At 39.0% G+C, this 26,663-nt stretch overlaps 1 protein-coding gene across 3 annotated transcripts; it reads left to right on the forward strand.

The window, feature by feature from the left end:
• The first annotated feature begins 5,475 nt into the window (after positions 1-5,475).
• Positions 5,476-26,663, forward strand: TBC1D16 (TBC1 domain family member 16). 3 transcript variants are annotated; one of them, XM_090154702.1, is made up of 11 exons: positions 5,476-5,557; positions 13,121-13,722; positions 16,276-16,492; positions 17,650-17,809; positions 19,226-19,503; positions 20,228-20,483; positions 21,068-21,308; positions 21,397-21,538; positions 22,344-22,627; positions 25,291-25,477; positions 25,543-26,663. In XM_090154702.1, the coding sequence occupies exons 2-11, from the start codon at positions 13,127-13,129 to the stop codon at positions 26,056-26,058; spliced, it is 2,877 nt and encodes a 958-aa protein (XP_090010828.1). In that variant the 5' UTR covers positions 5,476-5,557; positions 13,121-13,126; the 3' UTR covers positions 26,059-26,663. The 3 variants fall into 3 exon arrangements, with proteins under 3 accessions (XP_090010828.1, XP_090010845.1, XP_090010837.1); XM_090154719.1 differs by having other exon boundaries at positions 17,650-17,776; positions 25,543-26,662; XM_090154711.1 differs by lacking the exon at positions 5,476-5,557 and adding an exon at positions 5,619-5,674.

Consider the following 26,663-nt stretch of genomic DNA (forward strand, 5'->3'; position numbering starts at 1 on the left):
ACTGCCGCCGCCCCGGGGACCCAGCCTTCTTAAGCCGCCACTACCCTTGATAGTGAGAATTTTCACTTCTCAAAATTTTGACGGTCCTTTTCATGGAAAACGCTATTAGAAGCTGAAATGTTGGGATAATGTGTTTAAAGAATTTTTCGATGGACCTAAAATTAACTTTCCTTAGTCAAGTTTTTGTAAAATACGTTCGGATTTGTCGTATCCCACCCTGACTAGTTTACTTCCTACAACTTTCAACTAATTTGATGCATTCTACATTTGTATGACTTCAAGAATGCATTTGGGTATCTAAGAATATGGGTAGATAGTTTAAGCTCCTCCTCATTATTTGGACCAATTTTCATATAGTACGTGGTATAAACCACTTATTTTATGAAATGCACTACCTAGGTAACTTATATTTCCTTGCATAACATAAGATATTACAAAGGGGGTAAGCCACAGGCCACAAAAAATATTTTAGAAACCGATATCTAAGCCCAACGGGGGCGCATCTCTGTAACTGGTTTTTGGAGAGAAAGTCGAAACGGTACGAGAGATGGTATCAGATATCTCACCAGTGACGTCACTGGTTAGATTTCAAAAGGTGCGAGTTACGGGGGTACCTACGTTTGTCTCTTTCTCTGTCTGTCTTATTAACGTGAAACTGGTAGCTGAAATTCAGATATCAGCTGATCACATTAATTTATTTTAAACGCTGAATAGTAGCGCTCGGTGGCTTAAGCCTTAAAGGGCAACACAAGTGGCCATGTAGGGGGGCGCTTGGTTGGGAACTATGTTTTCTTCTACAAGTCGTAAGTTGGTTTTAATAGGAGGATTTTATACCGTGCGAAAAGCGAAAACCTTATTCTAATTGGTGTAACCATGGACTAATTAACAATTTAGAATGTCGAGCTTTTTCAATCGTACAAATAGTAAAATATTCTGCTTACCGTCTGAAAGCAATTCCCAAATTTGTTACGGTAATTATTATTATTATCATAATATAATATTATTCATAAATATGATGATGAATAATTTCCGAGATAATTTCGAATCTATCTTAGAATCGGAGGTGGAAAAAATATCATTTAACTATACCAATTATGCTAAAATAATAATTATAATTATAGTTATTTAACGTGATAACATGGATGGTTATGAGAGACGTTTGGGGTTGCCTTGGTAAACAACAATCTGAAAATTCAAATCACAACCGCTAAAACCGTTATAAATCTGTTTCCTGTTTATGACGTTTGAATCACCAGGATAAAAAATATTTGCCTGGCAACGCTGCTGAACGCGTTAACACTTTTTTTTGGGGTCTTTATAGAGAAATGTTATAGATCTGGGGCCCTATTCTGTAAGCAGTTCTCGATCGAGATCTCTCTCGATCTCGAATCGTTCTCACGAGATGTCGAAAAACGCTATTCTATAAAATATTTGTCGAAAAATGCTACTCGAATTCGATGGACTTCTCGAAGTCGATCTCGTCGTGTCCGAAGCTTACGAGATCGCTTTCGACAGAGGTTTCAACCAGTCATTGAGCTAGTAGTTCTTTTTAACTGCCTCCCCCCCCCTTCTCCCGTCTTGCCAAAAAGCTACCACTACCCAAACCGTCTTTCTTAGGGAAAAAAGCAATGGCGCTTGCTATAGCTCGGCTTGTATTGTTAAATATAGCATTAGAAATCGATAATAGGCGTAATTTTCAAAGATAAAGAGTTATAAGAGACCAAACAACAAATCCTTTGGACTTAGAGCTCGGCGTTTGGATAAGAAATAATAACTTTATTCATTTTTATCCACAAACGAAAAAAACCCCGATTATTTTACATGTTAAATTGCTATATAGCCGTGGATAATATCCATGGATAAACAGTTAATCGTAATTTTTATGGTTAAACAAAACTTGAGCGGTTAATTTAGCTGTTTCGCCGAGCTCTATTTGGACTTTAAATATATATACTGTAGTATTACAATGAAAATAAATATCCTTTCTCTAAACTATAAAACATGGGCGTTTGTAATCAGCTGTTTATGTGATGGTGTATTCTTATTGGTCGGAAAATAGAGAGCCTATGCGCGATTACAACCGGAAATATGTAGAACCCACTTGGTCTACTCGCTTGTCGAGAGTCGAGATGCATCACTTCGAAGTCGATTTCGATGAAGTATAGAATAGCGTTTATCGAGAAATGACTTCTCGATCGAAGTGATCGCCTTCGAGATCGACTTCGAGTCGACATCGAGAGTGAGATCGAGATAAATTAGAGAATAGCCTCCCTGGGCCGTCCCTGTTGTTGATTAGTCCATGGTGTAACCACCTGGCGGATGGCGCAATTTCACTCTCATTCGCGAATTTTTCGATTTCCTTACCAACGAACCCAGGATTTTAGGCTTAGCTTAATATATTTATTATGGAGAAAAGAACTGAGTTAGTTTCCGAGAGTTTGACGTTGATATATTCGACTTAACATTGTTTTGGAATAAAATTATTTGCCAATTGAACATTTTTAATTATGGAGGTAAAAACATTAGGCCTTGGACGCGGTAAATCTCTGCCGCTAGCCTCACCTTGGATTAAGAAAATCCAAGACCTCACACACTTGGTTCTATATCTCGTCTCCATTAACAATTTCCTTATCATTATACCCCGACAGAATATTTATCTTTGTTTTATTAGATTTATTTTGTATAAAGGATCCGATTTGTCGGTAAGCTCGGAAACTTCTCTTTCCTCGGCCATTTTCGCGACTAAAGCAATCATGGATTTTGCATAAAAACCGCGAGAGGCGCATTTATACAAAATAAATTCAAAAGTCAAAATAAATTCGGCAAATATGGTTCTGCTTTTACAAGATAATTTACATTCTGATTCTGTATAATGCGTTGAGATGAGTTGGATGGTCATCAAGACGCCCACGCGTTCTTAATTGTTAGAAAAAATTCTCCAAACAATCTTGATTGACCCTGTGAGTTAAAATATATTTCACATTGAAGTTATCTCTTAAAGGGCAACGCAAGTGACCATGCAGGGGGGTAAATTATCTTATAGATAAAAAGAACGACTGCGCATGCGCTATCTGCCCTAGCCTTTCCCTCTGTAAAAAAAGCAGAACCATATTTGCCGAATTTATTTTGTATAAATGCGCCTCTCGCGGTTTTTACGCAAAATCCATGCATTCTTTAGTCGCGAAAATGGCCGAGGAAAGTGAAGTCTCCATGCTTACCGACCAATCGGATCCTAAACTTCTACAAAATAAATGTAATAAAAAAAGATAAATATTCTGACGGGGTATAATGATAGGGAAATTGTTAAGGGAGACGGGATATAGGAGTGTGTGGTGTTGAATTTTCTTAATCCAATGTGAGGCTAGCGGCAGAGATTTACCGCGTCCAAGGCCTAATGTTTCAACTTCCATTATTAAAAATATTCAATTCACAAATAATTTTATTCCAAAACATTGTTAAATCGAAAATATCAAAGTCCAACTCTCGGAAACTAACCCAGTTCTTTTCTCCATAATAAATAAATTAAGCTAGGCCTAAATTCCTGGGTTCGTTCATTGCGAGCTAACTCAGCGAAGAAAATCGAAAAATTCGCGAATGAGAGCGAAATTGCGCCACGTGGCTACACCAAGGAGAATAAGGCTTTCGCGCTGTATAAAATCATCCTTGGAAAACCTACTTACGGCTTGTTGAAGAAAACATAGTCCCCCCCCCCTGCATGACGACTTGCGTTGCCCTTTAAGTAAAAATATAAACCTATCATTGATTCAGAAGTAATGATAATGCCTTTTTTGGAATTGCCGCAAAAGGAATTGTGCACAGTGCACTCTGCAGCAGAATGGTTTCAACCGAAACTTTTTGACGTGGCGTCTTGTTTCGTTTTCTGGCTCCAGCATCTATGGGAAACGAGACTATCTCCCCCCCCTTCCAACCCAGCTGCTGAACTTTCCTTTCCCGACACTCTTACAAGAGCCAACCTCTAAAGCGAATTTTCTCTACAAACCTTGATCTAAGCCTGAACCTTCCTAAATTTATGGATGCTGACACTGTTTATGTCTATTTATTTTTGATGCTGACAGTTTGATAGCCAAAAAATACCACAAACTCACTTATTTAAATAAAGTAACAATAAAAAAGTATTTATAAGAAAATATATCACCCAACGCTTTTCCATAATTATTTATACGGGTGCCTACATTATATATAAAGAAGGCCTGAACGTTTAAGAAAATGAACTTTCAAGGTACGGCAGAGATGGCGATACTTTCGTCATCCGCCAAACAAAAAGTACGGCCAAAGCTACAGCTTCTAATAGGCGCGCTTCCCTCTATTCGAATGAGCGTTCTAGTTATTTCTCCGATTTCTATGGTAATTATATCCCTCGTTATCACCATTGAATTGTGAAAAGTACCGCTAGATTGACAATTTCAATCTGCCTTCCGCGAAATTTTTTTTTCAAAATTGAGAACACTATCATTTGTCGGTGGCGCCATCCGCTGTTAGCAGCGAGAACTATATACTATACAATTGAATTAATAGTACTAATGTCATTCTAGCGGTACTATTCCCAATTCAATGGTTATCCCCGTCCTATATTAGATTTAATTTTTGTTCTTTTACTATGCGCATTGAATACTTGTACATATCTTGATACCTACACATAAGTAGTTCTTGGCTTCGTAGGCTGGTGTAGAGCAAAGACTATATAACGCTTCGCTTACTAGACAGGCGTGTTCCTAGGAAAAACCTGTTAACACCTCTGTAGCACTGTCAAAGCTGGGGTAATATTTGGACCCGCGGCTAGAGGCGCCACTAGTAACACAGCTCAAGCTAGGGGAAATTTTGGGCCAGCGTCGAGATGGAGCCACAATCGGTATGCAAGTTGGGCCATAGAACACGCCTGTCTAGTAAGCGAAGCGTTATATAGTCTTTGGTGTAGAGTTAAAGCTGACGCTATTAGTTTTTCCTCATCATTATTCGTAAATTTGACATTATAAATAATGATACTTGCCTTTTAATATAATTTTTGCATCGTTTGCTTATATTTTGATAAATTTTTTTAAGAAAAAACGTTCTTATAACTTTTTAATTGGTCTGTAGCAGACGCTAGACCACCAGTCCTAGACATAGAAATCTCACAGGTAACTAGAATGCTGCCGCCTACGGCCGAGCTTGACGCCAGTTCGTCTTGAACCTTCAGCCAATGAGAGGTCGTAGAGTGGTTCCGCCAAGGAGGATAATAATCATCCTGGGTTCCGTTACTATAGCGGGAGATAGATGACGTCATTCTCTCCGGTGACATTAAATTCTTGGCAGAACCACTCTTTGAGCTCTGATTGGCTGAGATCTGGCGTCGTCTGCCACGGCGTTTGGGCCATTTGCCAGTTACACGGCAGCATTCTAGTTACCTATGAGATTTCTATGGTCCTAGACTCGTTTCGGTCGCGAATAAAAATGCAAATATACAATAGCAAGTTAGCAACTCCAGAGTCCAGAAACGGTAGCCCTGCTTGTCGTGCGGAGAAGTGACCATACTTGCGGTATTGGGGAAAGCCAAATGGTAATTTATGTAACTTTTTTGTGTTCTTTATAATTAATTTTGTTAGTAATATACAAATATGTATTGTTTACTTACATTCATCACGTTTTATGTTATTTTCATTCGTAAATATTAATGGTAAACTCAAGCATTAGTAAGCCTCGGTGTATCTGTACTGCTGGGAAGAGGACAGCTTGTGTGGAGTGTGTAACATATGGAACACTATGATATAGAATGGGCACCTCAATATGGACAGTATTTTTATTTGACCCTGTTATCAATCATAGTAATGGTATTTCTAAAACAGTATAAATTTTAAAAGTATACTGTGGAAATATCTAATAAGTTATTGTAGACTATGGTCATAATTATATTTACTTTAGTTAGGTGATTGGAATGAAAATATTAATATTTGCTTGGGTATCTCAGTGGCCCCATGGAAGAATGATCTATAATTTCTTTGTGGCAAATCAAATTTACAAATTTAAAGCTTAAATGTAAAATGTTTTGTCTATCCTTCGATAGTAGTAGCAATTGAAGGAAGTAGAATGTTTGATGGCGGATCCATGAAATGGGTTTTTGCCGATAGGAGAACTGTTATTTTTTAGAACATAAATCCTTTAGGTGCCTCTAATTCTACCTCCTAATGCAAAATTTCGATGTGTGCTTATCTCACAGGTATTTCCCTAAGCTAAGTGGAAAATTATTCTTTCCAGACTTATAATAATTATATTGACTTGCTACTTCAATTTTGAAGAAACTCTTTTTATAATATACTGGAGTTTAGATTTGCCCGAGGGGTTGATCACTACACGTAAATGTATTTCATAAGGCTGTACTCTCTGTACTTGGTGTACAGAATTTACAGAAGTGCTTAGCTTTTTTTTTGAAATCGAGATTGGAAATTATGTTTTTTGGCCACAATTTTTACGAACAATTTTCAAACCACTTCAAGGTAATAATAATAATAATCAGCTAAGCTAATACCCAAGGCACCACCTAGGCCCAAGTCATCTAGCGACTTTTAATGCTTTTAATTCAGGTGGCCTGGTTAAATTGCATAGAAATGTGGTGGCAAGCCCTTCGTTCCACGCAAGCCAACAGTTCCCTACACATACTATTACTGTAGTATAGATTTTCGTCTTATTCCATGAGACTGTGGAGTGTGGATCTCTCTAACGCTTTTCCCACTAAGAGGAAGCAATATGTTTTACACTTTTGTTATTAATTTCAAATCACATATGGTTATTTTTGATGTTTTGCAAGTTTGACAGTTACAGGTGATGTTTTATTTAGGTGGATATAGTACTCTTGTAGACGATTGTAGGTTCCCCCCCCAAGACGATTGTAGGTTTCCACCCAAGACGATTGTAGGTTTCCACCCAAGACGATTGTAGGTTTCCACCCAAGACGATTGTAGGTTTCCACCCAAGACGATTGTAGGTTTCCACCCAAGACGATTGTAGGTTTCCCCCCCAAGTCGATTGTAGGTTTCCCCCCCAAGTCGATTGTAGGTTTCCCCCCCAAGTCGATTGTAGGTTTCCCACCAAGACGATTGTAGATTTCCCCCCAAGACGATTGTAGATTTCACCCCAAGACGATTGTAGATTTCCCCCCAAGACGATTGTAGGTTTCCCCCCCAAGACGATTGTAGATTTCCCCCCAAGACGATTGTAGGTTTCCCCCCCAAGACGATTGTAGATTTCCCCCCAAGACGATTGTAGGTTTCCCCCCAAGACGATTGTAGGTTTCCCCCCAAGACGATTGTAGGTTTCCCCCCAAGACGATTGTAGGTTTCCCCCCAAGACGATTGTAGGTTTCCCCCCAAGACGATTGTAGGTTTCCCCCCAAGACGATTGTAGGTTTCCCCCCAAGACGATTGTAGGTTTCCCCCCAAGACGATTGTAGGTTTCCCCCCAAGACGATTGTAGGTTTCCCCCCAAGATGATTGTAGGTTTCCCCCAAGACGATTGTAGCTTTCCCCCAAGACGATTGTAGGTTTCCCCCCAAGACGATTGTAGGTTTCCCCCAAGACGATTGTAGGTTTCCCCCCAAGACGATTGTAGGTTTCCCCCCAAGACGATTGTAGGTTTCCCCCCCAAGACGATTGTAGGTTTCCCCCCCAAGACGATTGTAGGTTTCCCCCCAAGACGATTGTAGGTTTCCCCCCAAGACGATTGTAGGTTTCCCCCCCAAGACGATTGTAGGTTTCCCCCCCAAGACGATTGTAGGTTTCCCCCCCAAGACGATTGTAGGTTTCCCCCCCAAGACGATTGTAGGTTTCCCCCCCAAGACGATTGTAGGTTTCCCCCCCAAGACGATTGTAGGTTTCCCCCCCAAGACGATTGTAGGTTTCCCCCCAAGACGATTGTAGGTTTCCCCCCCAAGACGATTGTAGGTTTCCCCCCCAAGACGATTGTAGGTTTCCCCCCCAAGACGATTGTAGGTTTCCCCCCAAGACGATTGTAGGTTTCCCCCCCAAGACGATTGTAGGTTTCCCCCCCAAGACGATTGTAGGTTTCCCCCCCAAGACGATTGTAGGTTTCCCCCCCAAGACGATTGTAGGTTTCCCCCCCAAGACGATTGTAGGTTTCCCCCCAAGACGATTGTAGGTTTCCCCCCAAGACGATTGTAGGTTTCCCCCCAAGACGATTGTAGGTTTCCCCCCAAGACGATTGTAGGTTTCCCCCCAAGACGATTGTAGGTTTCCCCCAATATGATTGTAGCTTTCCCCCCAAGACGATTGTAGGTTTCCCCCCAAGACGATTGTAGGTTTCCCCCAAGACGATTGTAGGTTTCCCCCCAAGACGATTGTAGGTTTCCCCCCAAGACGATTGTAGGTTTCCCCCCAAGACGATTGTAGGTTTCCCCCCAAGACGATTGTAGGTTTCCCCCCCAAGACGATTGTAGGTTTCCCCCCCAAGACGATTGTAGGTTTCCCCCCAAGACGATTGTAGGTTTCCCCCCAAGACGATTGTAGGTTTCCCCCCAAGACGATTGTAGGTTTCCCCCCCAAGACGATTGTAGGTTTCCCCCCCAAGACGATTGTAGGTTTCCCCCCCAAGACGATTGTAGGTTTCCCCCCCAAGACGATTGTAGGTTTCCCCCCAAGACGATTGTAGGTTTCCCCCCAAGACGATTGTAGGTTTCCCCCCCAAGACGATTGTAGGTTTCCCCCCCAAGACGATTGTAGGTTTCCCCCCCAAGACGATTGTAGGTTTCCCCCCCAAGACGATTGTAGGTTTCCCCCCCAAGACGATTGTAGGTTTCCCCCCCAAGACGATTGTAGGTTTCCCCCCCAAGACGATTGTAGGTTTCCCCCCCAAGACGATTGTAGGTTTCCCCCCCAAGACGATTGTAGGTTTCCCCCCCAAGACGATTGTAGGTTTCCCCCCCAAGACGATTGTAGGTTTCCCCCCCAAGACGATTGTAGGTTTCCCCCCCAAGACGATTGTAGGTTTCCCCCCCAAGACGATTGTAGGTTTCCCCCCCAAGACGATTGTAGGTTTCCCCCCCAAGACGATTGTAGGTTTCCCCCCCAAGACGATTGTAGGTTTCCCCCCCAAGACGATTGTAGGTTTCCCCCCCAAGACGATTGTAGGTTTCCCCCCCAAGACGATTGTAGGTTTCCCCCCCAAGACGATTGTAGGTTTCCCCCCCAAGACGATTGTAGGTTTCCCCCCCAAGACGATTGTAGGTTTCCCCCCCAAGACGATTGTAGGTTTCCCCCCCAAGACGATTGTAGGTTTCCCCCCCAAGACGATTGTAGGTTTCCCCCCAAGACGATTGTAGGTTTCCCCCCAAGACGATTGTAGGTTTCCCCCCCAAGACGATTGTAGGTTTCCCCCCCAAGACGATTGTAGGTTTCCCCCCCAAGACGATTGTAGGTTTCCCCCCAAGACGATTGTAGGTTTCCCCCCAAGACGATTGTAGGTTTCCCCCCAAGACGATTGTAGGTTTCCCCCCAAGACGATTGAAGGTGTCCCCCCAAGACGATTGTAGGTTTCCCCCCAAGACGATTGTAGGTTTCCCCCCAAGACGATTGTAGGTTTCCCCCCAAGACGATTGTAGGTTTCCCCCCAAGACGATTGTAGGTTTCCCCCCAAGACGATTGTAGGTTTCCCCCCAAGACGATTGTAGGTTTCCCCCAAGACGATTGTAGGTTCCCCCCAAGACGATTGTAGGTTTCCCCCCAAGACGATTGTAGGTTTCCCCCCAAGACGATTGTAGGTTTCCCCCCAAGACGATTGTAGGTTTCCCCCCAAGACGATTGTAGGTTTCCCCCCAAGACGATTGTAGGTTTCCCCCCAAGACGATTGTAGGTTTCCCCCCAAGACGATTGTAGGTTTCCCCCCAAGACGATTGTAGGTTTCCCCCCAAGACGATTGTAGGTTTCCCCCCAAGACGATTGTAGGTTTCCCCCCAAGACGATTGTAGGTTTCCCCCCAAGACGATTGTAGGTTTCCCCCCAAGACGATTGTAGGTTTCCCCCCAAGACGATTGTAGGTTTCCCCCCAAGACGATTGTAGGTTTCCCCCCAAGACGATTGTAGGTTTCCCCCCAAGACGATTGTAGGTTTCCCCCCAAGACGATTGTAGGTTTCCCCCCAAGACGATTGTAGGTTTCCCCCCAAGACGATTGTAGGTTTCCCCCCAAGACGATTGTAGGTTTCCCCCCAAGACGATTGTAGGTTTCCCCCCAAGACGATTGTAGGTTTCCCCCCAAGACGATTGTAGGTTTCCCCCCGAGACGATTGTAGGTTTCCCCCCGAGACGATTGTAGGTTTCCCCCCGAGACGATTGTAGGTTTCCCCCCGAGACGATTGTAGGTTTCCCCCCGAGACGATTGTAGGTTTCCCCCCGAGACGATTGTAGGTTTCCCCCCGAGACGATTGTAGGTTTCCCCCCGAGACGATTGTAGGTTTCCCCCCGAGACGATTGTAGGTTTCCCCCCGAGACGATTGTAGGTTTCCCCCCGAGACGATTGTAGGTTTCCCCCCGAGACGATTGTAGGTTTCCCCCCGAGACGATTGTAGGTTTCCCCCCGAGACGATTGTAGGTTTCCCCCCGAGACGATTGTAGGTTTCCCCCCGAGACGATTGTAGGTTTCGCCCCGAGACTATTGTAGGTTTCCCCCCGAGACTATTGTAGGTTTCCTCCCGAGACTATTGTAGGTTTCCTCCCGAGACTATTGTAGGTTTCCCCCCGAGACTATTGTAGGTTTCCCCCCGAGACGATTGTAGGTTTCCCCCCGAGACGATTGTAGGTTCCCCCCGAGACGATTGTAGGTTCCCCCCGAGACGATTGTAGGTTCCCCCCGAGACGATTGTAGGTTTCCCCCCGAGACGATTGTAGGTTTCCCCCCGAGACGATTGTAGGTTTCCCCCCGAGACGATTGTAGGTTTCCCCCCGAGACGATTGTAGGTTTCCCCCCGAGACGATTGTAGGTTCCCCCCGAGACGATTGTAGGTTCCCCCCGAGACGATTGTAGGTTCCCCCCGAGACGATTGTAGGTTCCCCCCGAGACGATTGTAGGTTCCCCCCGAGACGATTGTAGGTTCCCCCCGAGACGATTGTAGGTTCCCCCCGAGACGATTGTAGGTTCCCCCCGAGACGATTGTAGGTTCCCCCCGAGACGATTGTAGGTTCCCCCCGAGACGATTGTAGGTTCCCCCCGAGACGATCGCAGGTTACCCCCCCGAGACGATCGCAGGTTACCCCCCGAGACGATCGCAGGTTACCCCCCCGAGACGATCGCAGGTTCCCCCCCCCCGAGACGATCGCAGGTTCCCCCCCCCCGAGACGATCGCAGGTTCCCCCCCCCCCCGAGACGATCGCAGGTTCCCCCCCCCGAGACGATCGCAGGTTTCCCCCCCGAGACGATTGCAGGTTTCCCCCCCGAGACGATTGCAGGTTTCCCCCCCGAGACGATTGCAGGTTTCCCCCCTGAGACGATTGCAGGTTTCCCCCCCGAGACGATTGCAGGTTCCCCCCCGAGACGATTGCAGGTTCCCCCCCGAGACGATTGCAGGTTCCCCCCGAGACGATTGCAGGTTCCCCCCCGAGACGATTGCAGGTTCCCCCCCGAGACGATTGCAGGTTCCCCCCCGAGACGATTGCAGGTTCCCCCCCGAGGCGATTGCAGGTTCCCCCCCCGAGACGATTGCAGGTTCCCCCCCCGAGACGATTGCAGGTTCCCCCCCCCCCGAGACGATTGCAGGTTCCCCCCCCCCGAGACGATTGCAGTTCCCCCCCGAGACGATTGTAGGTCCCCCCCCGAGACGATTGTAGGTTTCCCCCCCGAGACGATTGTAGGTTTCCCCCCCCCCCGAGACGATTGCAGGTTTCCCCCCCGAGACGATTGCAGGTTTCCCCCCCGAGACGATTGCAGGTTCCCCCCCGAGACGATTGCAGGTTCCCCCCCGAGACGATTGCAGGTTCCCCCCGAGACGATTGCAGGTTCCCCCCCGAGACGATTGTAGGTCCCCCCCCCCGAGACGATTGTAGGTTTCCCCCCCGAGACGATTGTAGGTTTCCCCCCCCCCGAGACGATTGTAGGTTTCCCCCCCCCGAGACGATTGTAGGTTTCCCCCCCCCGAGACGATTGTAGGTTTCCCCCTCCCCGAGACGATTGTAGGTTCCCCCCCCCGAGACGATTGTAGGTTCCCCCCCCCCCGGGACGATTGAAGTCCCCCCAAGACGATTGTGGTTTTTTCCCCCAAGACGATTGATAGTTCAAAATTTGGAAGAAATAGCAGTTTTTTCTTAGTAGAAATTATGTTTAATTCAGAGAAAACGGCATGGTATTAGAAGATAAAACTTATTGGTCAGCCAAATTAAAATTAACTCAATTAATGTTCATAAACTCCATTAAAAAGGAGTCTTAAATGCTAAAATTATTACCTCTGGTGATGAATGAACTAATTTTAATAATCAATTTTTATATTTTGATAATTTAATGGTTTATAATTAGTTTTCCAAAATAAGTGTTTTGATTTTCAAAACATTTAGTATTTTGGTAGGACTTGGCATTGATTCTTATGATAAATGAGCAGAAGCATTACCAATAAGTTAACTAAGTTGCTACTAGGTGGTGCTTATGTTATTTTTTATCATAATTATCCATTTAGTATATTTAATTATTCTGGTAGAACTTATTTCTAACAGGGTTGACACGGGTCAGGAAAACAGGGAAAAGTAGACCTATACAGTTAGGGAAAGGTCAGGTAACTTTAAGCATTTGCAAAAAGTTAGGGAATTCAATTTTATCTTGACACTTTTTAAAGATAATTTTATTGTAGTTATGTGACAAATTATGTTTAATTAGTATTTAGTACCTTGAAAGTTTTCCAATTTTTTGCGTAAAATAATCCTAAACTGAAATGTAATTTGATTTAAATTTACCTACTTCTGATAAATGTAAACTATAAAGTTATAAATGGTATTATTTTGGCCTTAAAAAGTAAGGGAAAATCTCTTAATGGTCAGGGGAAACAGGGAATATGAATTTGAAAATATTGTGCCAACCCTGTCCAATTTTATTATTTTATATATGCTAATGGTATTTTACATATTTCTATTGCAGTAACTCATGGCTAGTTTGAACACATTCTTTCATAAGGCATCTTGTTTTCTTCGCCTCGGAAGCCAAGCAGAAGTAACTCCATGTCCACCACCTTCACCGTCAATTGTCTCTTCATGCTCCAATATATCAATAAGTCAACAAAGACGGAGGCATCCTAGTAGTCATAGTGGGAGTGTGAGGCCAAACTCCTTGACAGAGGGAGAAGTTGTATTTTGTAAAAACAATGTATGCGTGCATCCACCGGTACCTATCAGGGCAGATTCTATTGATCATCATCCCGGCTACCTATGCATTCGAACGAGAGAAGATGAACATTTGGGAAGTACATTAATATTAAATTGGATCCCTAATGCTACTCTGAAGAAAAACCCTCGCAGCCTAGAGAATAGAACACCAGGAACCTCGCCTTGCCGAAGTCAGCGTAGTAGCGCTTGTCCCAGTCCTACACATTCTGGTTTAGCAGGATCTTCACTGTCTGGTTGTGGAAGTCATTCACACTCCCAAACGCCTTTATCTGGTAATCAACAATCTGAAAGTGCCTCACCAAGTAATGACAGATCTTGCTATGCAGAAATTGGATCAATAGGATTCTTGTGCAGAGGGTTAGTAACCAATTTATCATGAATTTCTGTTGGAAGTTTTATAGCAGCAGCGCTTCGCAGTGTTGAACAAGAACTCGGGTACATGATAAACTGGGTTAATTTATTTATATAATAAGAGCAAGTTACATGATTGAAAGCTGGTTAATTAGTGACACACTGATACGCAGTGTAAAGGGTTTTTATATTAAAACCCAAGCGGAATAAATTTAAAAAACAAATATAAAAATATAGCGGAAAGATAAAGTAAAAAACACCTCCATGGTTTTTTTTCCTTTGCCGCTGTGTTGTTGAACAATCTTCGTCAGTTATCTCCAAAAATTTCACTATCCCTGCTAGGTACTGGAGTATCAAAATTGACAGCAATAGAGGGCTTTCAATTCAAAACTCACAACGTCACCAATGTAATTTGCCTTTTGATAAAAACTAACTGTCATGGTGACCACTATTAACACAACAGTTGTGACATTACAAGTTCTCAAAATCGTATCGGACGAAAGCCCTCTATACTGTGAATAAACTGAAATAATTGTAAGTAAATGAACCTAAGTCCACAGAATGGTGTATTTTCCTACATTATAGCACAAAGCTTAACTGTTGCCACCACTTAAAATAGCAGCTTCTTTTCCAAAAGAGGCAATGGCATCAATGGTCATTATTCCCTAGTATATTTTTCACTGAAAAAGAAGGGTTTGGGCATTAGCTTCGATTTAACTAGTTCCCCATTTTAGAAATGCCACCCAGTTTTTGAGCCTATATTTCAATAGCTTTGGTTCAGTATAGTGGTGCTATGGTCTTTTTCAGGGTTGTTCAGAATGCATTTTGAGTTTGAAAAAGTATTTAATTACATTTTATATTTTAAATTTCTAGGAAACTGTTTTACATTTTGAGTTTCTAGGAAACTTTTGCATTTTGCGGGTTTGATGTGTGGAAAACATTTTTGAAATGTTTTTACTCTGGTACCATCATTGCAGCTCTTGTAGAAGAAGTTTGTCTGCTATTTACTCCTAAGTAATCATAAATGGCAATATTCAGTTACTCATAAGCAGATTAACATGCGTACAGTGCCACAGCTTTATTTAACACGCTGGATGTGAGAATGGTTTTGGAATCTCTATGTAATTATTATTAATTACTAATTAATAATAATAATAAATTATTCATAATTATTTACTTGGTATTATTCATAATTATTTACTTATGTATTATTAATAATTATTTATGTATTATTAATAATTATTTACTTGGTATTATTCATAATTATTTACTTATGTATTATTAATAATTATTTATGTATTATTAATAATTATTTATGTATTATTAATAATTATTTATGTATTATTAATAATTATTTATGTATTATTAATAATTATTTATGTATTATTAATAATTATTTATGTATTATTAATAATTATTTATGTATTATTAATAATTATTTATGTATTATTAATAATTATTTATGTATTATTAATAATTATTTACTTATGTATTATTAATAATTATTTACTTATGTATTATTAATAATTATTTACTTATTTATTATTAATAATTGCAATCTAACTGTGGTCACTAATTAATAATTAGTGACCACAGTTTGGGTTAAAAGTGAACAGAGTCCATTTAGAAAAAAACAATTTTTGAAATGCATTTGGTATTTTGCGTTTTGAGCTATGGTGAAAGTATTTAATTATGTTGCATTTTGAACAACCCGGTTTTTTTTTTCACATTAGCTACAAATTTTGTGACTCATATGATCGTTTTTAATGTTATCATAATGAATTTAAGATCCAAAGAAAAACTGTAGGAACACTAGAACCCAAAAAAAACTGAAACAAATTAAAGGCTTTTGTATCAATTACAGTAAATTTAACTTAAAACCTATTCTAAAATGCCTAGAGTTTTTCAGTGGGTAAATTTTCTTGTAGGCTTAACATTAAGGTAATTTAATCACCGAAAATCTTCCAATTTTAAAATGTTGTGTCAGAAAAATTTCAGGGCTTGGCTTAAGTAATGTTATCTCCAGGAAAATGAAGTTGTGATTGAGACGTTAGAGAATACCTTATTTTAGGTTAATGTTCCTAAGTTAAACTTATGATGACAATTAACTTTTCAAAATTTAAAGTTTGCTAACATACCCAATAACTTGAACTACAATTAACCCCTTAGTTAATGATTTAACACTTGTTCATAATTTATGTTTGAAAATTCAGGTTAACAGCGCTGTTATCTTGTGAGAGTATAAGTTAAAGGATAGTATGTTCAGTTATAGATTTTATGGATTTTTGACTAATAATAAAAATAAATATAGAATTTCCTAATGCTAAAACTTTTCTTTGAATTTAATGAGTTAAGAGTTAACTCGAACACACAACATGACTAAACAAAATTTCTAAATGGTATCTAAATCAAAATTCAAATGATACTAAGATGAATGTTATAATTTTTAATACTAGATAACCCAACCATATTGGTTTCAACCTTGCCAAATTATAAGAAAAATTATTTCTAATAAACCAAAAACCTTCAATTAATTGAAACCTGTTTATTGTTTTTCAGTGATAGTGATCGAAGAAGTATAAGTAGCACAATGTCTGATCTTGGAAGTCCTAGAGATGACTTACAGAGTTTGGACAGTTGGACTACTGTAGATAATGCTCTAGAAATGTCAACTCCAGGGTCATCCATATCTCAGGACAATACTGTTGACTTTTCCTGCAATTCTTGCGAAAGCTCCTACATTGCGCCGCTTACAGTATCAAGTTCTCCAAAACAGGTGTGTGTGAAAATATTAAATACTGTTTAACAATGCAACTAAGTCAAAATTAGTAAGTGAAGTTCACAGTGATGGGCGAAACTCCACTCATTTTAGAGCTGTTTGGAGTCGGGATGAGAGAAGGTCAGACCTAGCTGCCCCTATATTCAGCTATTAAATGAGCAGAAGAGTGGAGGGTCTCCTTTGAGCTGAAAGTGAGCATACCTTAGAGGTGAACGCTTCACCTAAAAATAGAGATTGTGCAAGAGGCGAGTACTTATTAGTAGAAACTAGAAATTGTTTGAACTAATAAATAAATGATTTAAAATACTGGATCAAAAAGTTAGGTAATGCACTTTTTGCCAGCCATCAGCTATAGCATAGGGCCAGATGTTTTGTTATACTTACAAGAGCAAACACTCTGCTGAAGGAAATTGCTAGTTTTTAAGCAATTTAAAACACTTTTCCAAGACAATTTGCAGAGCCCATGCAAGGTCCTGTAAATGCCCAAAAGAAATTATTTTTCTTCAATTACTGATTACAAAATAGTCAAATCTGAGGATTGACGATAAAATAGTTCGAACATAGCGCCGCAAGCTTGGTAACATCATTAAATTGTAGGATAGACCCTCACTGTTAGGTTGTAAAATTTTAAGAAAATATAAATACCAATTCAGTTTTGGAATTTAGTTCATAAAGATCTCATTTTGTTTTACATTCGTCCCTATTCGGTTTTAATTTTGGAAAATTTGCTCCCTATTTTCTTGTACTTTTCTTTTCATTGCAATAAGTCCCTATTTTCCCTATCTTTTTTTTAAAGATTTTGGTGGGAGCCCTGAGAGCCTTAAATTAGAGGAAAGGGGTGGGGTCACATTTTTCCATTCCAACATAATTTAACATAACATTTTACAAGGTTTATTGAAATTTTAATTTATTATTCTTACACAACTTTTAAAGGGTTCCACCAGAGTAACGAAAAGGGAGTAATGTGTCCTCCCCCAACCTGTATGGATTTTATTCTAGATATTTTCTACCTTTGCTGGTTTCTCATCTGTTCTGTCTCATTAGACAGGTTGAGGATATGATACATATTTCGATCACCTTGTGAATCTGGCGGATCCCTTTAATTTTTACTTAGGTGTTGACTGTTTCAAAAAGTATTTCTCTCGGTATTGCAGACTAGTCTCATGGATAAAAAGGAAAATACATTGGGGGATACGAATTGCCAACCAAATCCTTGTCAAAGCCAGTCAGATTCTGGAATTGGTCCAGAAGAAGTCACAGCGGCACTGGAGTCTATGATTAGTGGGTTGAATGACATGGACAGCCACATAAACTGTGGGTTGTCATGCTTAAATTTTTACTTTATTGAATTTAAAAAGTATCCAACTAGTGTTAAATATATCAATTTTAAATCAAATAACCTTAATATGTAGTTTTTGATACACTAATTATCAGCACACACAAAGCAGTAAGTGTTTTTTTAATAGCATATATAACTTAATAATTCGAGAATTTGTTTTGCACTCTGACCTTGTTTCAAGGGATTTAAAGTAATTGAAGTCATTTCCTATCCATAAATCATTTTTCATCATTAACTGTAGTGGCTCAAAAACAAAGATGGACGATCTCTTCTCATGAAAGAGCACCAGGGTTATTTTAGCTCCAACTTCTGCCAAAGAAAAATAATAGCACTAGCGTGGGCTCGATCACTCTCTCTAAAAGAGAAGAGCGTGAATGTGTTAACCAGCTCTCCCTCTAAAAGAGTAGAGCGCGAATGTGTTAACCAGCTCTCCCTCTAAAAGAGAAGAGCGCGAATGTGGGCTCCAGCTCTCCCTCTGAAAGAGAAGAACGTGCACGTGGGCTCTAGCTCTCCCTCTAATATTTATTTTAGAAAACCTTTGGTGAAATCAGTTGCAAAATCTCATAATTAGTCTAAAAAAAGCAGAAATTGACACAAAAATCATGCTCTTAAATCTCAAAATAATTTTCTGATTTGCTGAAATAACTAAGATTCAAAATCCCGTGTGAAAAATTTAGAAGTGTTGGACCTTAAGACTATCTCCAAGTTGAAATGTCAACTTAATATAAAACTGTTCAAGACTAAAGGCTTATTAACACGAGTCAAAAATTTTGCTGAACTTTGTCAATTAGTCAGTAAAACACATTGCATTTTGATTCACATTCGTTATGAAATGTAGGGATTTCGTGCAGCAACTGATGATTAAATTTTTAATCTACTCGCAATTATAAAATAAATTCTTTATCTACTACAAAATAGTACAATTAAAATTATAAAAGATACATCAAAGGATTTATATGAAATTTAAATATTTGGAGCTAAAACTTAGTAAATTTAAAGTGTTTTTGACCAACCAGGAGCGCAACAACAGGGGGCGGGTGTCTAGGGTGTCTGGACACCCCCTAGAGTCCAACGGATATCCCCTCGCAAGGTGTCTCATGTTTTTTTTTAAAGTTTAATGTAGCAACTTGATTGACACCCCCTAGCTTTTGGAGATTGTTGCGCCTCTGGTGGAAACGTTCCTAGTTCCATCATTGACGAAATATGTCACTTTACTGTGGGGTGCACATGGCCATAAGGTTGAAAGTTTTAGGAGATAAACAATTTTTTTTATGATTTTGTATTAGAAGGGCTACTTTTCACATGTTTTTTTGTTGGTTTGAGTATAGATGGAATCTGTGGGTTACAGTACTATACTCTCCAAATCATTTCCTTTTTAATTTCTCTTTTAGTTGATGATAATGTTAAAGAAGCAAAGGCAACATCTAGTCAAATTCCAACATCACCCAAAGAAGATTCCGAAATAACTAATAACTCCGTAGAAAATGGAGGCTCAACTACTAGTACCTTGAAAAATCAAATTTTAGACCTTAACCAATATGGGGAGCAAGGTTCCTCTTCCAGCACTACACCCACCACCTCAAACAAAGATTATCCTGATAGTGCAGAGGAAGATATACAAGATGATTTAGCAACGTCTTCTACTCCTAAATGTCTGTCGAAATTAGAGGTGAATGATTTAATACCATACCCAAGTTATTGAAATTGTCTTAAAAAGTCATTTTCTTTATGGGGTGCTTTAAATCAGACTCGACCCCTTCCTTTCCCATAAAAGTAATACCAGAAGTAAATAACGTAACTTTTATGAAAGAGTATTTTTTTTACCTGTCTTGCTAATGTTATTCACTTGAAACATGTAGCTTAGCTGGCTCCTGTTGATGAAAAAATAGTGCTGGGCGCAGACCACAATATATTGAATTTCTAATACTATTTCATCGGAAAATAGTTCAGCAATTTAATATCCCTACACAGTGTAATTTTTAACTTTTACATCTTTTAAGTGAAGTAATATACTATGCAAATTTTTAACCGTGACGTGCTGTTATACATCTGCTATTTGACGGAAAGTTAACGCCTAACATGTTCTGCGTCATGCCTCCCAAGGTACATGTTTTATTTTCATGGCAGAGATGGATACTTCTCTTGTACAAGGGATATTTATAAACTTCTGATAATATTAAGTAATTTTGGGTGTTGACACTTAAATCTATTAAAAAGAGAAAGTGCTACTGGACTATAGTACAGCTTTTCCTGCAGCATAGTTAAAATGACAATTAGAGGGTAGTCTCGTAAGGAAAATGCCTACTACATTGGAAGTATAAAATTTTGATAACTTGGTTCATTTCATTTCGACTGTATTTCAAAAGCTTATATATTATTTTTATCACTGATAGCTTATGTATGTTGAGAGTACTCCAGAATCTTTAGCTCATGCTCATAATTTAACATTTCCCGATGGTGCTGCTAATCACAGTCATAGACGAGGCAGTATTGCAGGCAGTGTATCCCTCACTGGTGGCTGGTCTAGTCAAAATAATGGCTACGGTGATGGCTCTCACAGCCCTGGAAGGATATCTGCTTCGTCCTCTTTGTTTTCAAATTATTCCAGTGTTAGAGAAAGTTCGTGTGGACTGTTTTCAGTTGATTTAAGTAAGTACCAATATTTACTTTCTCTGATTTGATAAATAAAAGTAATGAGGCCAATTGCAAAAATTTACAAATGCAAAATGTCTCAATTCAACACTTAAATAAAATGTTTTCAATATAATACCGACTGTCCTGTAGAGAAAACACATAGACATTTCTTGTAATAAGGTTTTCAAAATATTAAAAGGCTATAGCATTTAAGTCTTTTTTTTCAATGAAGAATTTCCAAGACAATTGTTAGCTTGCAATAGTTTTTTTATGTTAATAATAAAAAATAAATAAATAATAATCAGCTAGGCTAATACCCAAGTCATCAAGCGACTTTTAAAGCCATAAATTCAGGTGGCTGGGTTACAATTGTGTAGGAGGGTGGTGGCAAGCCCTTCATGCCACGCAAGCCAACAGCTCCCTACACTAACTATTGTGTCTTTGCTGCCTCTTTCGATTTACAATGTGTTCTATTTAAAAAAAATTAAATGTAAGGTGTGTTAGATCAAAGATTTTAAATAAATAACTTCTATTAAGCTAAAATTCCAAAATTAGGTATCTCAATTTCGGTTTTATAACATATTATTTTTTTATCCTAGGTCAAATGCGCTCTCTCAGGTTGTTCTTCTGTGATAAGGAGCAAACTTGCGGGCAACTCGTGATAGCCAGTCGTGAGAGTCAATATAAGATTCTGCACTTCCATAATGGTGGCCTAGACAGGTTAGCTCAAGTTTTTGAAGAATTCAACCATCTTCTGTCAGGATCTAGCACCAAAGGCAATATGTCCAGTGGTTTATTTAGAAACAAAAAGAAAGAAAAAGAAAAAAATTGTCCTTATAGGTAAATCACACCACTATGCTGTATACATTATTTGCTATTTGGCAGGAAAATGTATTGTCTATCACTTATTTGTTTTAAATTTTTAAAGGCAGTTCTGGGTTTGTCGTCCACAATTTACTGAAGCTGAATGTCATCCTGAAGAAGGTGTTTATGGACGAATTGACGAAGACATGTGGAGGGAATTTGTTAATCAAGATGGGCAAATTGAGGATGATTTTCAACTAAGAAAGGTCGGTGCCTTAAAGGATGAACTTTAATTTAAAGGCCAAAATGGTTGTCAAATGAGGCTCGTGAAGAAATTTAATTTTAAAATTTACAATACCCCATGGGCTAGGTCAATAGGTGTTTCTATAAAATACATTAGATCACTTGTAAATGTTATTTTCTGTGTCACTGGCTATAGTTATTGAAGATGAAGAGCACATACTGGAGTCTATAACAATTTTTAAATTTGATATCCATGCGCGCAACGCATGTGCTAATAAAGTATTAAAAAGGTTAAGCTCCGGACATAGATAAAAACATTTTATAGGCCTACTTATTTTATAGAGACACCCCTGTATAAATCACAGGGTTATCCCACAGGTTATGCAGTTTTTTTTTTACTTTAAGTTCAAGTTTGTACTGAGTTTTTTTAACTAAATACAAACTGCAATAAGTTCCCATAGTTTCATGGTTATTGTATCGGATATAAAAGAATTCTGCAGAGAATAAAAGGAAATGTATATAAGTATATAATGTTAGTTCTGTCAACAGTAAATTAGCATATGTTTGTCTAATGCAGAAAGATATGAATTAATAATTTTTAGATCGAAGAAAATATGGAGCTGCTCTGAGACTTATTTGACAACTACTCACAAAATGGGGTGGTAGAGAGGTTAGCACTTTCACCCCACGGCAAGAGGAGCCAGGTTTGATCCCAGGTTGTAGCACTGGGTGAAAACCTGGAACAACTCCTGCATAGAGCTGTAAAAACCTGGAACAACTCCTACGTAGAGCTTGCAGTAGTTAACAGAAACTTGAAACTTTTTTTAGGCAATATTTTTTGGAGGTCTTGAAAAAAATCTACGCAAGGAAATTTGGCCATTCTTGTTAAGGCATTATGGCTTTAAAACAACATTTGATGAAAGGGAACAGATAAGAAATGATAGTTATATTGAATATCAGGCCATCAGGAGAAAGCGAGAGTTGATGAGCATTGAGGAGAAGGAAAATTTCTGGAGAACTGTACAATGTATAGTTGAAAAGGATGTTGTAAGGACAGACAGATCAAATCCATTTTTCACTGGTGAAAATAACCCTAATATCAAAATCATGGAGTAAGTTTTTTAAATATTTAATGAAAAGTGATAGTATTGGTTGAATGTAATTGCTGTAGTTTTCTTAGTTTCAAGACTTATTCTTCATCACTCTGATTAGTTAAAAGGCATCACATGTATCACATGTTATTCAGAACATGGTGGCTGAAAAATATTTATAGGCCACATTTTTCAAAATTTCCAGTTTTCCTTATCTCTGACAATAGGTTAATGTAGCCCAGTCCAGATGTAGTTTTTTTATTGCGACCCATCTTGTCAAAGGGGTGAGGTAATTAGGCTTTGTGAAATCCTTCCCCACAAAAGTTTTTTACACCGACTTTTTGGGTCATCCTGTGCTGGACCATCTGTGTTGCCTTTTAAATTCCAGCATTAACAGTATGCATAGAGTTAATGGTTGAGTCCCATTCTCCTCCATGTAATGTAATGTGACTTAACATTTCAATGAAATTCATGTCTATTGAAAAATTTTGCTTGAACGTTATTGAAATAAATTCAGTAAGAGTAGTGAATGATTTGAAAGTTCAGTTTCATTAGCCCTGATCTCAAAGATGAGTTCACTCTATGCACGGTCCATTTTTGTAGAATACTGGGTGGCATTATTGTATAATACTGGGTGGCATTATTGTATGATACTGGGTGGCATTATTGTATGATACTGGGTGGCATTATTGTATGATACTGGGTGGCATTATTGTATGATACTGGGTGGCATTATTGTATGATACTGGGTGGCATTGTTGTATGATACTGGGTGGCATTGTTGTATGATACTGGGTGGCATTGTTGTATGATACTGGGTGGCATTGTTGTATGATACTGGGTGGCATTGTTGTATGATACTGGGTGGCATTGTTGTATGATACTGGGTGGCATTGTTGTATGATACTGGGTGGCATTGTTGTATGATACTGGGTGGCATTGTTGTATGATACTGGGTGGCATTGTTGTATGATACTGGGTGGCATTGTTGTATGATACTGGGTGGCATTGTTGTATGATACTGGGTGGCATTGTTGTATGATACTGGGTGGCATTATTGTATGATACTGGGTGGCATTATTGTATGATACTGGGTGGCATTATTGTATGATACTGGGTGGCATTATTGTATGATACTGGGTGGCATTTTTGTATGATACTGGGTGGCATTTTTGTAGAATACGGGGTGGCATTTTTGTAGAATACGGGGTGGCATTTTTGTAGAATACGGGGTGGCATTATTGTAGAATACTGGGTGGCATTATTGTAGAATACTGGGTGGCATTATTGTAGAATACTGGGTGGCATTATTGTAGAATACTGGGTGGCATTATTGTAGAATACTGGGTGGCATTATTGTAGAATACTGGGTGGCATTATTGTAGAATACTGGGTGGCATTATTGTAGAATACTGGGTGGCATTATTGTAGAATACTGGGTGGCATTATTGTAGAATACTGGGTGGCATTATTGTAGAATACTGGGTGGCATTATTGTAGAATACTGGGTGGCATTATTGTAGAATACTGGGTTTTTCTGGTTTGACAATGAATAGGAAACGCTTTCCACAAAGATTCAGTTTAAGCCTTTAAATAAGTCCTTTTCAAACTTCAGGGTTCACCATAATGTAAGAACCTAAGCTTTGCAGCTGAAGATGGGACTGTTGTGCAATTATACTAATTGTGTATAAATTAAATACAAATGTTTGTTAAGACTTTATTCCGGCTATACTAGGAAATAACTTGTGTAAATTACATATTTGTTAACTTTTTGTTGTTTAAGTGGCCATGTATAGGGGGTGCTTGATTTGGAACTGTTTTATTTAAGTCATAAGTTATTTTTCCAAGGAGGATATTATACCGCACGGAAACCTTATTCTCCTTGGTGTAGCCACGTGGTGCAAATTCAATCTCATTAGCAAATTTTTCAATTTTTTTTTAGCTTAGCACCAATGAACCGAGCATTTTAGGATTAGCTTAATTTATTTATTATGGGGAAAAGAACTGAGTTAGTTTCCGAGAGTTTGACATTTATATTTTCGATTTAACAATGTTTTTGAAAAAATCATTTTGGAGGTTGAAACATTAGGTCTTGGACGCGGTTTATCTCTGCCGGTAGCCTCACACACTTGGTCCTAACAATTTCCAAATCATTATACCCAATTTATTACATTATTTTGTATAAGGGATCTGATTTGTTGGTAACCTCGAAAACTTCACTTTCCTCGGAATGCATGTATTTTGCTATCACATAAGAACCGCAAGAGGTGCATTGATACAAAATTAATTCAGCAAATATGGTTCTGTTTTTTTAAAGAGGGGAAGGCTATGGCAGATAGCGCATGTTCAGTCATTCTTTTTATCTATAAGATAATTTACCCCCCTGCAAGGCCACTTGTGTTGCCCTTTAATGTTGTCAGAGTACATGATTTGTCCTTCCATCAAAATTATCATTTGCACATTTTAACCAATAAAAGGTTTATGGTCTTACTACTTTATATCCTATAATAAAACAACTTTACTGGTAGCTTATATCTGGCACTTTCCCATTGCCCATAAGGACCTAGAAACCAAACTCCATATAATAGGTACTTAGGTAGAATTGTGGAAACTCATTTTTATGCCCAACAATTTTTTGTGTGGATTTTTATGAGGGCTGATGTAACTATAATTTTTTTTTTCAGAAATATTCTTCTAAGTTATGCCATATATAATCCATCTATTGCATATACTCAAGGAATGTCAGACCTTCTGGCACCTGTTTTAGCAGAAATCCATGATGAAGCTGAAAGCTTCTGGTGCTTTGTAGGGCTTATGCAGAAAACAATATTCTTTAGTTCGCCAAAGGATACAGATATGGATGTCAATTTGGTACTTTTTTAACTTTCTATTTTTTTTTCCAATTATTGCCTAACAGTAATTTATTTCCCATATAGAATTATTTGTTAGAACTTCTACGTCTGATGACTGCTGATTTTTACGAATACCTTTCGAGTATTAAAGATGGATATGAATTATTATTTGCACATCGCTGGATTTTACTGTGCTTTAAACGAGAATTTCCCGAATCTGAAGCCTTAAGAATGTGGGAAGCGTGTTGGGCGCATTATCAAACTGACTATTTCCATTTATTCCTATGTCTCGCCATTGTTGCCGTTTACGGAAGCGACGTCATAGAACAAGGCTTGCGGTCTGATGAAATGCTTTTGCATTTTAGTAGTTTATCTCTCCATATGGATGGAGAAGTAATCTTACGGAAAGCACGTGGCTTATTGCACCAGTTTCGAACATTAGCTGTAATTCCATGTACTTTGTCAAATTTATGCCAGTTGTGTGGTCCTGGAATGTGGGACAGTGGACATGTACCATTGTTGGAGTGTAGGGGAGGTCATCCAGGTCTCTCGTGTCCTTTTGGTGGCCAAGAACCACCTAATATCAAGCAAAACCAATAAGTTCTAGTCTCCATTGGAATTATCTATCCAGTGACACATTTATTTTAATTTTATAGGATTTATTTTATATTTTTTAAGATTCCCACCTTAAGAACATAATTGTTTTAAATTATTTTATTATAAAACAAATGAAACCCAAAGAAATTTTTTTAAAGTTACTTGGTGAGTATCTATAGATTTTAATACATATTAAACGTGCCTGAAAGTGTCTAGTCATTTTTAAAATTGTTTTGAACACTGCTATTATAGTTCACTTTGAAATTTTAATTATTTAAGAGGAAATTCATGTTTTATTTTTAATACAATTACTGTGTATGGCATTACTAAGCTAACTATGTGGTTACTATTTACTTTAAAATTATCGAAATATAGGATAATTTAGATAATTTTTTGTTACATTTTGCAAGTTTATTGGAATCTCATTTTCCTCTTCAATAATTAGAATGGATGATTACTAATTATGTTGGGCCACTATTTAAAATCACCATGTAAAATGAGATTGTTTAATTTCATGAGAGCTTTAAATATTGTGAATGTGATTAAGAAAAACTATTTACTTACACTTGACTGATGAAATGTATGGAATAAATTATAACAATAACTCT

The sequence above is a fragment of the Leiobunum rupestre genome, chromosome 1 (genome assembly GCF_980474605.1).
Source record: "Leiobunum rupestre chromosome 1, qqLeiRupe1.1.hap1, whole genome shotgun sequence".
In the NCBI taxonomy this organism is placed as follows: Eukaryota; Metazoa; Arthropoda; class Arachnida; order Opiliones; family Sclerosomatidae; genus Leiobunum; species Leiobunum rupestre.